Source organism: Oncorhynchus nerka, linkage group LG22 (genome assembly GCF_034236695.1).
Source record: "Oncorhynchus nerka isolate Pitt River linkage group LG22, Oner_Uvic_2.0, whole genome shotgun sequence".
NCBI classification, from domain to species: domain Eukaryota; kingdom Metazoa; phylum Chordata; class Actinopteri; order Salmoniformes; family Salmonidae; genus Oncorhynchus; species Oncorhynchus nerka.
The window spans coordinates 26,565,031-26,579,716 of NC_088417.1; the positions used below are offsets into that span (position 1 = coordinate 26,565,031).

The 14,686-nt window shown below is 41.9% G+C and overlaps 1 protein-coding gene across 1 annotated transcript in view; it reads left to right on the forward strand.

Annotated features, from left to right (window-relative positions):
* The first annotated feature begins 1,034 nt into the window (after window positions 1–1,034).
* Window positions 1,035–14,686, forward strand: part of olfm3a (olfactomedin 3a) — a 36,991-nt gene continuing 23,339 nt past the window's right edge. The window contains exon 1 of the mRNA XM_029626589.2: window positions 1,035–1,374. Within this exon, the coding sequence (XP_029482449.1) occupies window positions 1,306–1,374 (69 nt within the window). The 5' untranslated portion in view covers window positions 1,035–1,305. The remainder of the gene's footprint in view (window positions 1,375–14,686) is intronic.

A 14,686-nucleotide genomic window follows, 5' to 3' on the forward strand; every position in this document is an offset into this window, starting at 1 on the left:
CAGATTTTTCAGCTCTTTCAGAACTTCAGCTGAATGGATTTGGGAGAAGGAGAAATGGGGAAGGCTTGGGTGAGTTGCTGTTGGGGGTGCAGTGCTGTTGACCGGGGTAGGAGTTGCCAGGTGGAAAGCATGGCCAGCCGTAGAAAAATGCTTATTGAAATTCTCAATTATGGTGGATTTATCAGTGGTGACAGTGTTTCCTATCTTCAGTGCAGTGGGCAGCTGGGAGGAGGTGTTCTTATTCTCCATGGACTTTACAGTGTCCCAGAACTTTTTAGAGTTAGTGTTGCAGGAAGCAAATTTCTGCTTGAAAAAGCTAGCCTTGGCTTTTCTAACTGCCTGTGTATAATCTTAGTAATAGCCAGAGAAGTTTAATAGCAAAACCCACAGCATAAAAATAACAAGACATTTGGGTACAAAAACCCATCGCGCACCAATCAACACGTGCACAAGCACTTACAATAAACAATCCAACACAAAGACATGGGGGGGACAGAGGGTTAAATACAAAACAAATTATTGAGGGAATTGAAACCAGGTGTGAGGAAAAACAAGACAAAACACATGGAAAATGAAAAGTGGATCGATGATGGCTAGAAGACCGGCTACGCCGACGGCCGAGTGCCACCCGAACAAGGAGAGGACCCGACTTTGGCGGAAGTCATGACAAGGTGGTGCATTCTGAAAATTGGAACATTTGTAATGTATCACTTCATGCTTCAAATGATCTATTCATTTCAATATGGTTTATATCATCCTATACAGTTTGTTATGCACCTGTAATCATTAACAGTCAACGCACATATTGTCTTGCTACAAGTGGTGTCATGTTTTGGTAGTGAAAACTCCAACACATACTAGCCTATGACAGAGGAAGGTGTGTGTTTTGTAACTGTTACCTGTTCTTAGCTGTTGGCTATTCTCCGGGCACTACGTGGGGAGTGGCAGGTCTTGGCACTGATCAACATCAATAAAAATGTCTTCCCAACACCCAGGACACACACCAAATGATGTCATATCCGTTGTGCGACTCCCCTGCAGCCTCGTACATCTGTCTCGTCCCCTGGCATAAACTTTTCTCTGTGGTGTCACTGGTGTGTGTTGATCAGACCGGCGCGTTGGCTCTGCTTCACACAAGAGTCCTTGGAGCGTTGGGAATGAACGCGGATCTATCCGTCTTGTTCCATTGGAGCGCTCTGAACGGCGGTGGGCACAGCCAATACAGGCAGCGACGCGGACGCATTCCTGCAACGAGGGCTGTGGGTGAATAAAGCGAGAAAAGTGTAACTGTTCCCGATAGACAGAATGCGTGCTCTATTTAGTGTCCTGTACCCGGTGATTTCAATCACGGTCTTCGGATTATATCCGTCAATGGTGAGTTTCCCTCATTATTTTTCTGAATGTCATGCGGTCTTTGCATGTTTCAGTGTCTGTGTTTCAGGATCTGCTGTCTTGTTCACAATTGCACCTGTATTAACATAGCATTGTGTAATTGAAGTAAAGAAAATACATCAAAACAGTTCCAAATGATTTGGTGTTCTCAATGATTCATTCTGCGTTTAATTGCATTCGATTTGTTTTGGCTTTGCCTGCAATAACTGGGAGAAACAGTGTTTGAAAATATTCCAAATTCACAATATGAGTCAGTCGAGAAAATCTCTGTTTTTGTGGAATAACTCGCATTTGAGTCTCCTGAATGTTTGGTGAAAACAGTAGGCTCAAGCAGTGCCTCCCTTTATGATGTTATGAATCCGAGCGCACCGGAGACAAACTTTACAGTGATCAAAAAAGCTTACTGCGTTATTTAAATACATCTCAATAATTGAGGCATATATGCATTATGTATGCTACATCTAAACCAATCAACGGCCACAGTTTATGTATCTAGCTTTCCGTGGATTCCACATTAGGCTGCTATATTGTCATCCCTTTCCCAGAGCATTTTGCTAGTAAACAAATACTTGCTTTGATAGTGAATCTGTGTCGTCTGTGAAAGCTGTTTTCTTGTTTTACGTCGCATCTAAACCTTCACACAGCATTCCCCATGGGGCGTATTCAAGTCTTGGATTTGAGGTAAAAGAGTGACAGTTTCTTTCATCCCCTTCATGGATAATCTCTGTTAAAACTTCGGTCGAATAAGAAACGCGCTTGAACTATCGGGCACATGTTTGCCTGATGCTGCCTGTATGATGATGATAGGTGTGGAACGGTGTGGAGCTGTCCACTACTTCGTGGTGCTGAAACCATTCCCTCAACAATAGGAGACGCGGGCGGTGAGTTCTATTTCATCTCGATTCCTGATCTCATTGAAAAATATCAATATTTTCTGCATCTCTAGAGCACCAATTTAATTTTCAACTGAGACACGTCTATGTTTTACTCCATACATACATGTATGTTCCCATTAAACCAGCATTTTATTCATAGCCTAATACAAGTTACAGTTAACTTTTGGATCGATTAATTAAGGTACTGTATAAGCCTTACTCAAACAAACGTTTTCTGAAATATGCACCATGGGCCACGTTTTAATATGCCACATAATATGGGCCTGTATATTAGTAAAAAAAACATGTCACAATTTACAGCAGGCCTAGTTGAATCATTTGATCGCAAATTCGTGACAGTCAGACCATTCTTAACCAAACCTCTAGCATCATTAAATAACCGAGGGTAATTTGATGATCTTCACCATCAGATGGCATCCCACAGTGTGCCTAAGTAGATCCCGACACCCACAGAGAATGAAATATAGGCCTAAATATATTCATTCCCTTGTGATTGTGCGCCAGGCAACTAATTGTAATGTCGCTGATAAGGGTTGACAGATTCATGATTAAAACGATGCTGGGGAATTTGTGTTTTGATTGCAAATGATATTACCCACCTGGAGGACATATCGATAGCGGGTGATGGGACTTGATTAAAGATTGAAGGGGCTAATATGCACGCACTTGCATACATACACACACACACACACACACACACACACACACACACACACACACACACACACAGCTGTCAGTGTCTCTCCATATGTCTCTGTTTTCAAATGTTAATTGACTTATTAGCTGCACAATGTATTGAGACTAGAATATACCTTATTTAGGTGTAAGGCTGAATGAGATACAGGTCTCTCTTGGTACATTACATCTGTAGATAGGATCAGATGATTGTGTTTTGTCCCTTGAATGTATTTATTGGATATGACATTGGGTTCCTTCATTATACCACAATGTGAGAACATTATTTCATGTGAAAATTGAATGTGCAACTAAGAAGGGACAGAGACTTTCCAACAGATGGTGATATTTTCCACCAAAAAAATGATTATCTTCTGTTCCCTCGTAGACATGAAATATTCATTGTACAGTTCAGTAGGCTTGGCTTGGCAAAGACTTTCATTCAAGCTGAATATGAGATGAGGATGCAGTCGAACAGAGAGGACAGGATACACACACCTTAGGGATGAAACCCCTTGACATGCATCCCTCTCACTCTCTTTCTCACGTCTCTCTCTGTCTCTCTGTATATGTCTTTCTGTCGGTCTGTTTCTGCTCTGTCTCTCTTGTGCCCCCACTCCTATCTCTCTGTGAGTCAGCACCACAGCTCTCCATTTTCTTCTGAATTAAAGATGACACGCCTAACGATGTGACAACAAAAACAAAACAAACCCACAGCAACACAGCGACAACAGTGTAAACACAACCATTAGTTATAATACATGTCAGTTTTCTCTGGGTCCTTGTCTTCAAAGCTCAGGGGTATTGGATCGGAAATAAAGGAAATAGTGCGTTATTTTGTTACACTGGGGATGGTATGCACTTAGCGTTGTTTACTCTTTATCCATTTCTTAGCCCTCTCTATATTAGAGTTCTAACAAGATGAGAGTGACAAGCTAGTTGGGATTTTACCCAACATCTTTTGCTGTGATGCTTTTTGACAATGTGACAACTGGCCCTAATCACTGCTGTCTTTGTAGTGTGTGATGATGTGTGTGGGGATGTGGTTGAAAATAAAAAGCAATGCAGGGGATCAAAGAAAGACATGTAGTATCCCCTCAGTGTCTCCCACTATAGCCATCCATATTACTATCCATATTACTTGCACAATTAAATAGATAAACACTCCAGTCCATTGACAAATATGTGAAAATGATCCAATTCAAGGAAGTGGTATCACCCTCTAAATTAAAAATGTCACTTCATTAGACATAACACTTTTTTTAGATTGCAGCTTTACCTCCATCTGTAGGATTACGACATTATTACGGACACAGGCAGTATGTTTAGACCACCACCGACATAGCTATCTTATGTCTCTCTTCTTCCACACCCCCACTGTCAGACTATCACAGGCGTAGCTATCCCTCTCTTCTCTCCTCCGTCCCTCCTTCCCTTATTAATTACAGTAATTGTGGCCCTGAGGGGTGATGCAGACAGTCCCCATATCAGACACATATCACTGCACAACACACAGAGAAGTGTGTGTGTGTGTGTGTGTGTGTGTGTGTGTGTGTGTGTGTGTGTGTGTGTGTGTGTGTGTGTGTGTGTGTGTGTGTGTGTGTGTGCGTTTGCGATGCAGACAGTCCACATATCAGACACATATCCCTGCACACTACCCAAGGCCTATAATAACAGAGAAGAATAGATTAAAAGTTTTGGTCTCAGTAGACTTCCACTGTGCAGTTAACAGCAAGCAAGATAATTATGTGGCAGGCTTGTCAATAGCTGTCACTCAATATCAGTTAGAGGTTCTCTTTGTGTTTCTTGTTACCATCATCATTAAATGCCATTAAATGTTAGTTGATTGTTTCCGGAAGGTGTACGTAGGTTGAACGTCTGTATGTGTGCTGTCTAAATGTACGGCACTGTACCTATTTATCAAGAAGTACTGCAGGTATTATGCAAAATCATAATCCATGCAGACAAGGTCAGTACATAGTTCAGCTAGATAATAGGATAGGAAAATGTCTCCACTTACCTGATGCTAATTTGAAGAGTCGTAACATATCACTCCAGAGTGTTAATACCATTAGTCAATTTCAGTCCTTTTATTGATTATCTTGCTTGTAACACCATGGATGCAGCAAATCTTGATAATACATTCTTTCACTTTACATAAACCAGCCCTTATGAACAGAACCACATAATGAGCCTGTATGGATGAATGAATGAATGAATCTTTTATTTAAAGTCAGATCAATTTATTGGCGACCCATCCCTTACGGGATCAATTGACACATTAAACGAACATTACAATGGTGCGTACAATGAGACCTCTGGTGTACTGCACAGTGTCCACCGCGTTAAAATAATAACAAATATCAACATGATAACAAGTAATGTTAGCCAAGCAATAACAATAACCTCCAAGCCTTCAAACTAAGAGATAATATTTGATCGCTCGCTCATTATCTTCCATTCATTGTGATTAAGACAAACACTGTGGCTGGCTGTTTCGTCTAAGTGATCCATTGCAGTACATTCACAGCGGGAAGATGTGAGTGCGAGAAAGATAATGATGTGGAGTAAAAAGAGGATGTCCGTGGAAGAATGTTTGAGACCGTGTGCTGCAGTATCTCTTGTACACTCTCTCTCCATATATTCTTTCTTTCTTTCTCTCTCTCTCTCTCTCTCTCTCTCTCTCTCTCTCTCTCCTTCTCTCTCTCTCTATACTTCTCTCCTTCTCTCTCCATATTTTTTTTCTCTCTCTCTTTCTCTCCATAAATATCTCTCTCTTTATCTCTCTTTCTCTCTCCATATATTTCTCTTTCTCTCTCTTTTTCTTTCTCTCTCCATATACTCTCTCTCTCCATATATTTATCCCTCTCTCTCTCTTTTTCTCTCTCTCCATATATTTATCTTTCTCTCTCTATCTTTCTTTCTCTCTCTCTTTCCCTCTCCATATATTTTTCTCTCTCTCTTTTTCGTTCTCTCTCTCTCTTTCTCTCTCTCCATATACTTCTCCTCTCTCCATATATTTCTCTCTTTCTCTCTCTTTCTCTCTATGTATTTCTCTCTATTTCTCTCTATTTCTCTCTCTCTCTCTCTCTCTCTCTCTCTCTCTTTCTCTCGCTCTCTCTCCAAATATTCTTTGCGCTCTATCACTCTCTCTCTCTCTCTCTCTCAATCTCGTTCTTTCTCTCACTGTCTCTCTCTCTCTCTTTCTCGCTGACTCACACACCTTCTTCCCTGTCAGCACCAACACCAATCAGTCATGAATCAAAGCCTCCCTAACATCTCTCTTCCCTGTATATCTCTCATGTTCGCAGTGCTACACTGGTTGTTGTTGTTATGTTTGCAGGTCACCATTTGTCATTTTGAATCGTGGCTGACTTCAATGTATGTCTCTATCTAGTTATGGGGATCTGTGCAGTCACACACGTACACACACACACACACACACACACACACACACACACACACACACACACACACACACACACACACACACACACACACACACACACACACACACACACACACAGCAACTCCGACTTCATCTTATCCACCATTAGACCAGAAATGTTAACTCGTTTAAGGAGTATGATCATCAATTCCAAGACAGACATGTGCATTCCACTTCAGTTGCTCACAATATCTCATAGGTTTTATAGAGACATTTTGATCAATTTAAGGTAAATGAATAGCGACGTGGGCTATTTTGTTGGCTTGTTTGTTCAACATACTTTATACTGATAGGCCAGAGCTAGTTTATTTTGTCATACTGTGTGTGTGTGTGTGTGTGTGTGTGTGTCTGTGTGTGTGTGTGTGTGTGTGTGTGTGTTTGTGTGTGTGTGTGCGTGCGTGCGTGCGTGCGTGCGTGCGTGCGTGTGTGCGTGTTGCACACAGTCCCAAATATCAGACATGTGTGGGTGTGGATGAACATGTGTGTGTGTGTGTGTTCAATCATTTTATCTTGGTTGCATCCTTGGGTTAACTTCAGACCACTACAATTCTCACTGAATGGATCTCAACCTCACTATCAACTCTCTGTGCATTTGTTTTTACCCTGCTGCGGGCGGTAGGTGTTGAAGTTAGCTCTGCTATAGGACGCGTCTTGCATATTAAAGCTCCATTCAAACTGTACATCAAAGTAACACGGTTACGGGACAGAGTTCACACAAGTTTCATGCACAGAGGATTACAAAACATTAATAGCAACATTTTTGTCTCACATACACACTACAGTACAGTGTACAGTACCTGTCCAGCCAATACACAGTACAATCAAAATCAAATACTTTTTTATTTGTCGCATGCTTCGTAAACAACAGGTGTTGACTAACTTTGAAATGCTTACTTACGGGTCCTTCCCAACAATGTAGAGAGAAGAAAATAGAGAAATAATAGAAAAGTAAAACACGTAAGTAATAGTAGATACACAATGAGTAATGATAACTAGGGGTACCAGTACCGAGTCCATGTGCAATGAGTAATGATAACTAGGGGTACCAGTACCGAGTCCATGTGCAATGAGTAATGATAACTAGGGGTACCAGTACCGAGTCCATGTGCAATGAGTAATGATAACTAGGGGTACCAGTACCGAGTCCATGTGCAATGAGTAATGATAACTAGGGGTACCAGTACCGAGTCCATGTGCAATGAGTAATGATAACTAGGGGTACCAGTACCGAGTCCATGTGCAATGAGTAATGATAACTAGGGGTACCAGTACCGAGTCCATGTGCAATGAGTAATGATAACTAGGGGTACTAGTACCGAGTCCATGTGCAGGAGTATGAGGTAATTGAGGTATAAACACTATATATACAAAGTATGTGGACACCCCTTCAAATTAGTGGATTTGGCTATTTCATCCACACCCGTTGCTGACAGGTGTATAAAATTGAGCACACAGCCATGCAATCTCCATAGACAGACATTGGCAGTAGAATGGCCTTACTGAAGAACTCAATGACTTTTAAAGTGGCACCGTCATAGGATGTCACCTTTCCAACAAGTTAGTTCATCAGATTTATGCCCTGCTAGAGCTGCCCTGGTCAACTGTAAGTGCTGTTATTGTGAAATGGAAACGTCTAAGTGCAACAACGACTCAGCCGCGAAGTGGTAAGACACACTAGCTCACAGAACTGGACCGGCGAGTGCTGAAGAGCGTAGAGCTTAAAAATCGTCTGCCCTCGGTTGCGACACTCACTACCGAGTTCCAAACTGCCTCTGGAAGCAACGGCAGTTCGTCAGGAGCTTCATACAATTGGTTGCCATGGCCAAGCAGCCGCACACAAGTCTTAGACCACCATGCGCAATGCCAAACGTCGGCTGTAGTGGTGTAAAGCTCGCCGCCATTAGACTCTGGAGCAGTGGAAAAGCGTTCTCTGGAGTAATCAATCACGCATCACCATCTGGCAGTCCGACGGACGAATCTGGGTTTGGTGAATGCCAGGACAACACTGCCTTTTCATGGTTTAGGCTAGGCACCTTAGTGAAGGGAAATCTTAATGCTACAGCATACAATGACATTCCAGATGATTCTGTACTTCCAACTTTGTGGCAGCAGTTTGGGGAAGGCCCTTTCCTGTTTCAGCATGACAATGTCCCCGTGCACAAAGTGAGGTCCATACAGAAATGGTTTGTTGAGATTGGTGTGGAAGGACTTGACTGGCCTGCACAGAGCCCGGGACCTCCACCCCGTGGAACACCTTTGGGATGAATTGGAACACTGACTGCGAGCCAGGCCTAATCGCCCAACATTAGTGCCTGACTTCACTAATGCTCTTGTGGCTGAATGGAAGCAAGTCCCTGCAGCAATGTTCCAACATCTAGTGGAAAGCCTTCCCAGAAGAGAGGAGGCTGTTATAGCAGCAAAGTGGGGACTAACTTCATATTAATGTCCATGATTTTGGAATGAGATGTTCGAAGAGCAGGTGTCCACATAATTTTGGTAATGTAGTGTATGTACATATAACTAGGAATAAAGTAACAGATAATAAACAGTAGCAGCAGCAGATGTGATTATTCAAAAAAGTGCAAAGACGTTGACTTTCAGCCACCCGAGAAGGAAGATGCATTGTTGTGCCCTGTTGAACTCTGGGTTGGTGTGTTTGGACCATGATAGATCATTAGTGATTTGGACACCGATGAACTTGAAGCTTTCGACCCGCTAAACTACAGCCCCATCGATGTGAATGGAGGCATGCTCTGCCCTCCATTTAATGTTGTACATGATCAGCTACTTTGTCTGGCTGACATTGAGGGAGAGGTTATTGTCCTGGCACCACACTGCCAGGTCTCTGACCTCCTTCTATAGGTGTTCTCGTCGTCGGTGATCAGGCCTACCAATGTTGTGTCTTTGGCAAACTTAATGATGGCCATGCAGGCGTGGGTGAACAGGGAGTACAGGAGGGGACTAAGCACTCACTCCCGAGAGGCCCCCGTGTTGAGGGTCAGCATGGCAGATGTGTTGTTGGCTACTCTCACCACCTGAGGGTGTCCCGTCAGGAAGTCCAGTATCCAGTTGCAGAGGGAGGTGTTTAGTCCCAGGGTCCATAGCTTAGTGATGAGCTTGGAGGTTGCAATGGTGTTGAACGCTGAGCTGTATTCAATGACCAGCATTCTCACGTAGGTGTTCCTTTTGTCCAAGTGGGAAAGGGCAGTGTGGAGTGGAATAAATATTGCGTCCTCTGTGGATCTGTTGGGGCGGTATGCGAATTGGAGTGGGTCCAGGGTGTCTGGGGTGTTTGGTGGCATTGTGAGCCATGACCAACCTTTCAAACCATGATGACATTGTCAATGCACTTATTAATGAATCCAGTGACTGATGTGGTATCGGATCAATGCCATTGGATGAGTCTGTGCTAGTGAAACATTCCTATTGCTTTGCATCCGCTTCATCTGACCACGTCTGTATAGAGCCCATCACTGGTACTTCCTGTTTGAGTTTTTACTTGTAAGCAGGAATCAGTAGGATATATTTACCAAATGGAGGGCGAGGGAGAGCTTTGTATGCATCTCTCTGTGTGGAGTAAAGGTGATCTAGAGTTTTCTCACAGGTGATAGAAAGTTGGTAGAAATTAGATAAAATGGATTTCAGTTTTCCTGCATTAACATTTTCTTGTTAGCGTATGGCTCGATACAGCTTGTTGTGTGTGGTCTTAGTTCCAGCATCGGTTTGTCGTGGTAAATAAAACAGCTACGAAGAATATGGATGAAAACTCACTTGGTAAATAGTTTGGTCTACAGCTGACTATGAGGTATTCTATCTCAGACGAGCAGAACCTCGAGACTTCCTTAATATTGGAGATGGCGATCCAGCTGTTGTTAACAAAGAGACACACACCACCCCCCTTGAGCTCACCCAACGCTGCCATTCTGTCCTTCCCATGCAAATATTATCCATGTCCAAATTTCCGAGAAACATAGGATATTACAGTTCTCCAGGTCCCATTGATGGGATAGTTTTGAACGGAGCTCGTCCAGTTTGTTCACCAGTGATTGTACATTCACGAATAGAACAGGTAGTAGAGGTGGATTATTTACTCCGTAGTTTCATCAGGGTACCCGCATGTCGGCCTCTGTATCGCTGTCTCTTTCTCTTCCGAGTGTTAGGGATTAGGGCCTATGGTTCCAGGTCTCTGTAAGTTAGATAGAGAAGCATCTGCTACAAGGCTACATTGGTTTCACACAGAGATACACTCCAAAGGCTGGTCATTAATCATTCTCACAAAATACCATTCAGTGGAGACACGGAGCCATCCCCAGTGGACCAGCACTGTTTTACTCCCTGCACAAGCATCTGTGGTTGTGTATTTCTCTCCCCCTTCTCTCTTTCTCTTTCTCTCTCTCTCTCTATTTCTCTTTAATTAACCCCCTCTCTCACACTCGTTATCACCACACATCTCATGTTTGACACTCTCCATTTATTTTCTCTCTCTCTCTCTCTCTCTCTCTCTCTCTCTCTCTCTCTCTCTCTAACCCCCTCTCTCCCTTACCTTCGCTCTCACCACACATCTCATGTGGTGAAATTTGAAATGGTGTTTTTTACATTGGAAAAAAGCAGACAATTGTATATCATCACTGCAGTTGAGGAGAAATGGGAAGGTAATTCTGCTTTGAAAGTTAACCTCTTAGTGATCCCTTCACCCCCATTCCCGCTCGAATCCCGGTAACGGGATTGATTTGACAACATCCAGTGAATTTGCAGCGGGCCAAATTCAAAAACAGAAATACTCATAATAAAAATTCACAAAACATACATGTGTAATATATCAAAATAAAGCTTACCTTCTTGTTAATCCAGCCACAGTGTCAGATTTCAAAAAGGTTTTACGGCGAAAGCAGACCATGCAATTATCTGAGGACAGCACCCCGGATACAAACACATGAAAATCATATTTCAACCAGCCAGGTGCGACACAAAAGTACGAAATAAAAATATAATTCATGCCTTATGTTTGAAGATATTCTTCTGTTGGCACTCCAAAATGTCCCAGAAACATCACAAATGGTCCTTTTGTTCGATAAATTCCTTTATATCCCCAAAATGTCAATTTATTTGGCGCGTTTGATTCAGAAAATACACCGGTTTCAACTCGTCCAACATGACTACAAAGTATCTAATAAGTTACCTGTAAACTTGGCCCAAACATTTCAAACAACGTTCCTAATCCAACCTTAGGTATTTAAAAATGTAAATAATCGATCAAATTTAAGACGGGATATACTGTGTTCAATACCGGACGAAAACAAAGTGAAGCGCATTCAAGGTCGCACGCACCAAAAGACTTGAGTCCATCTGAGTGACACATGGAAATAACAGGACTACTTCTTTATTTCTCAAAAGTAAAACATCAACCAATTTCTAAAGACTGTTTACATCTAGTGTAAGCCTAAGGAACTGCAAGCAGACTCCTATTAAAAAGGGCTTACCATAGAAATCTAATGGAAAACAGATTGACCTCAAAACATTTTTTCCCTGGATGGATTGTGCTCGGGGTTTCACCTGCCAAATCGATTCTGTTATACTCACAGACATTATTCAAACAGTTTTGGAAACTTCAGAGTGTTTTCTATCCAAATCTAATAATATGCATAACCTAGCTTCTGGGCCTGAGTAGCAGGCAGTTTACTATGGGCACGCTTTTCATTCGGACGGGAAAATACTGCCCCCTAGCCCAAAGTTAATCAACTTGTAACTTAATCAACTTGAATGTTTTTAGTATTCACCCATCAAGCATCATTCACACCCTCTGAAGTCTTTGCCCCACCCATGTCTTTAAGGATTCACAGTGTAGTAAACAACCAAAGATTAACAACTAAAAATTGTAAAAGTAGTAGCAATAGTCATAAAAATACACTGTATTTAGTCCTTTGCCTATATCCTAATCTGACTTTGGTGCAGGTCATGTTGTTCTTCACATTACCGTCTCTGGTAAACACACACAATATCAAGTAAAATCAAAGTGTATTTGTCACATGCACAGGATACAGAAGGTGTAAACGGTAGAGTGAAATGGTTACCTGTATAGTGGAGTCTTTTGTTTAGACATGTAGCTAGCTATCTAAACAATGACCCATAATCCCAACTCTAATGCCACATTCAAAAGAACTGGGAACTAGGAAATCTCCAACTTCCGACATCAGTGTGTTCAAAATAACTTGGAACTCGGAAAAATCGATTTCAACGGTCATCCAACTCGGAATTCCAACTCGGGAACATGGGCCTCTTTCTAGTGCTCTGACCTTCCGACCTGAAAATCACTGACGTCATGATTCAACCTCGTATTTTTCAGAGTTCCCAGTTGTTTTGAACGTGGCAATACACCCATACATGAATCTGCAGGTAGCTAAAGCTAAGCAACTAGGTTTTATGTTAACTAGCCAACTAACATTAGGCTATAACTAGCAATGCACATGACTTCCTGAGATACTAATAATATTACTACAGAGATCATACACGTAACGTTAGCTAGCGAGCCAGCCAGCTACCATTAGCTAGCTAGCTAACAGTACACTTTTTAACTTGCAATGAAAACTACTTTCTGACTAAATTAGAAATGTATAATACCTGAAAATGTAGCTGGACTCTTACCTGTATACATGGATGGACGCTTCTCCCTCTCTGTCATGGATGCCCTGTTGCAGTTAATATAAAGATGTAATCCAGAGACAGGTGTTTTATACAACAGCCTTCTTTCTGTGTTCTCTTTTTGGACTCTCTCCGCATTTGGCAATCATCTCTCTACTTCCACTGGGAATTCCACTGATTTTGAAACTGTCAACTTCTTCCGTGACAACGACACCATTTCTTCTCCACCATTTACATCTGAAGTACCCTACAATGTCTGGTTAAATTATATATATATTTTTAACCTAAATCAAGGATTTCCTAATTGTCTGATTCATTTTCAGAGTCAGAGAGAGTCAGCATGGCACGATCATCCTCCAGAAAGTAGTCCATCACAACTTTTTCCCACTAAGCTTGGTCAATAGCGCTATAAACTTCAGCGCAGCAACGTTGAGAGTAGAAGCAAAAAAAATTCAGTTCTTCATGATATCTTTAAAAAAAGCTGTGGTAGAAGGGATTATCCACACTCATTTTATAGAGAGAAGCATGCTACACGGAAGAACAATCCGAACTCATCTCTCGGCATGTCCAGTCCATCCATTATCTCAGCCAATCATAGCTAGCGGGAAGGTACCTGTATTTCTCCATGGATAAACCAACCAGGCTCATACTTTTCTTTGTATGTACAGATGGCATACACGTTTGTTATTAAGGCACATGAAAGGTCACATGTTCCAGAAGGTATTTCTGCAACATCAAGTTAAAATGCCTCTCCTGTGAAGTAGTGATGTGTGGCATGCGCCAAGTTTCTTGAAATGGGTCACTCATGTTCGACTCTCCATCTCTCTCCCTTTCATTTTCTCTGTTCCTGGCTCTCTCTCTTTCTATCTCTCTCTCTCTCTGAAGTGAAACAGCAACAGAAATATGAGTTTATAGTTCAGCCTTGAATGGGAAGGTTGTCAGAGAGTTGCACTTTTAAAGGAATGGAGAAAAATAAAACACGTGTCGGTGTGATTGGCTGTATTCAAGGCTCTGGTTACAGAGACAGAAAGAACTTGTTTTAATATAGAGTGGCCTTGTCCAATGTCCTTAGTTGCTGTTGGTTGTACATGGCATGAGCATGACTTATATTTCCTATTCTTTTGCGGAAGATATACAGACCATTCAAAAGTTTGCACACACCTACTCATGCAAGGGTTTTTCTTAATTTGTACTATTTTCTACATTGTAGAATACTAGTGAAGACATCACAACTATGAAATAACACATATGGAATCATGTAGTAACCAGAGAAGTGTTAAACAATCAACATATATGTTATATTATAGATTCTTCAAAGTAGCCACCATTTGCTTTGGCAGCTTTGCACACTCTTGGCATTCTCTCAACCAGCTTCACCTGTAATGCTTTACAAAAAGTCTTGAAGGAGTTTCCACATATGCTGAGCACTTGTTGGCTGCTTTTCATTTTTCTGCGGTCCAACTCATACCATACCATCTGAATTGGTTTGAGGTCGGGTGATTGTGGGGGCCAGGTCATCTGATGAAGCACTTCATCACTCTCCTTCTTGGTCAAATTGTCCTTACACAGCCTGGAGGTGTGTTGGGTCATTGTCCTGTTGAAAAACAAATGATGGTCCCACTAAGCGCAAACCAGA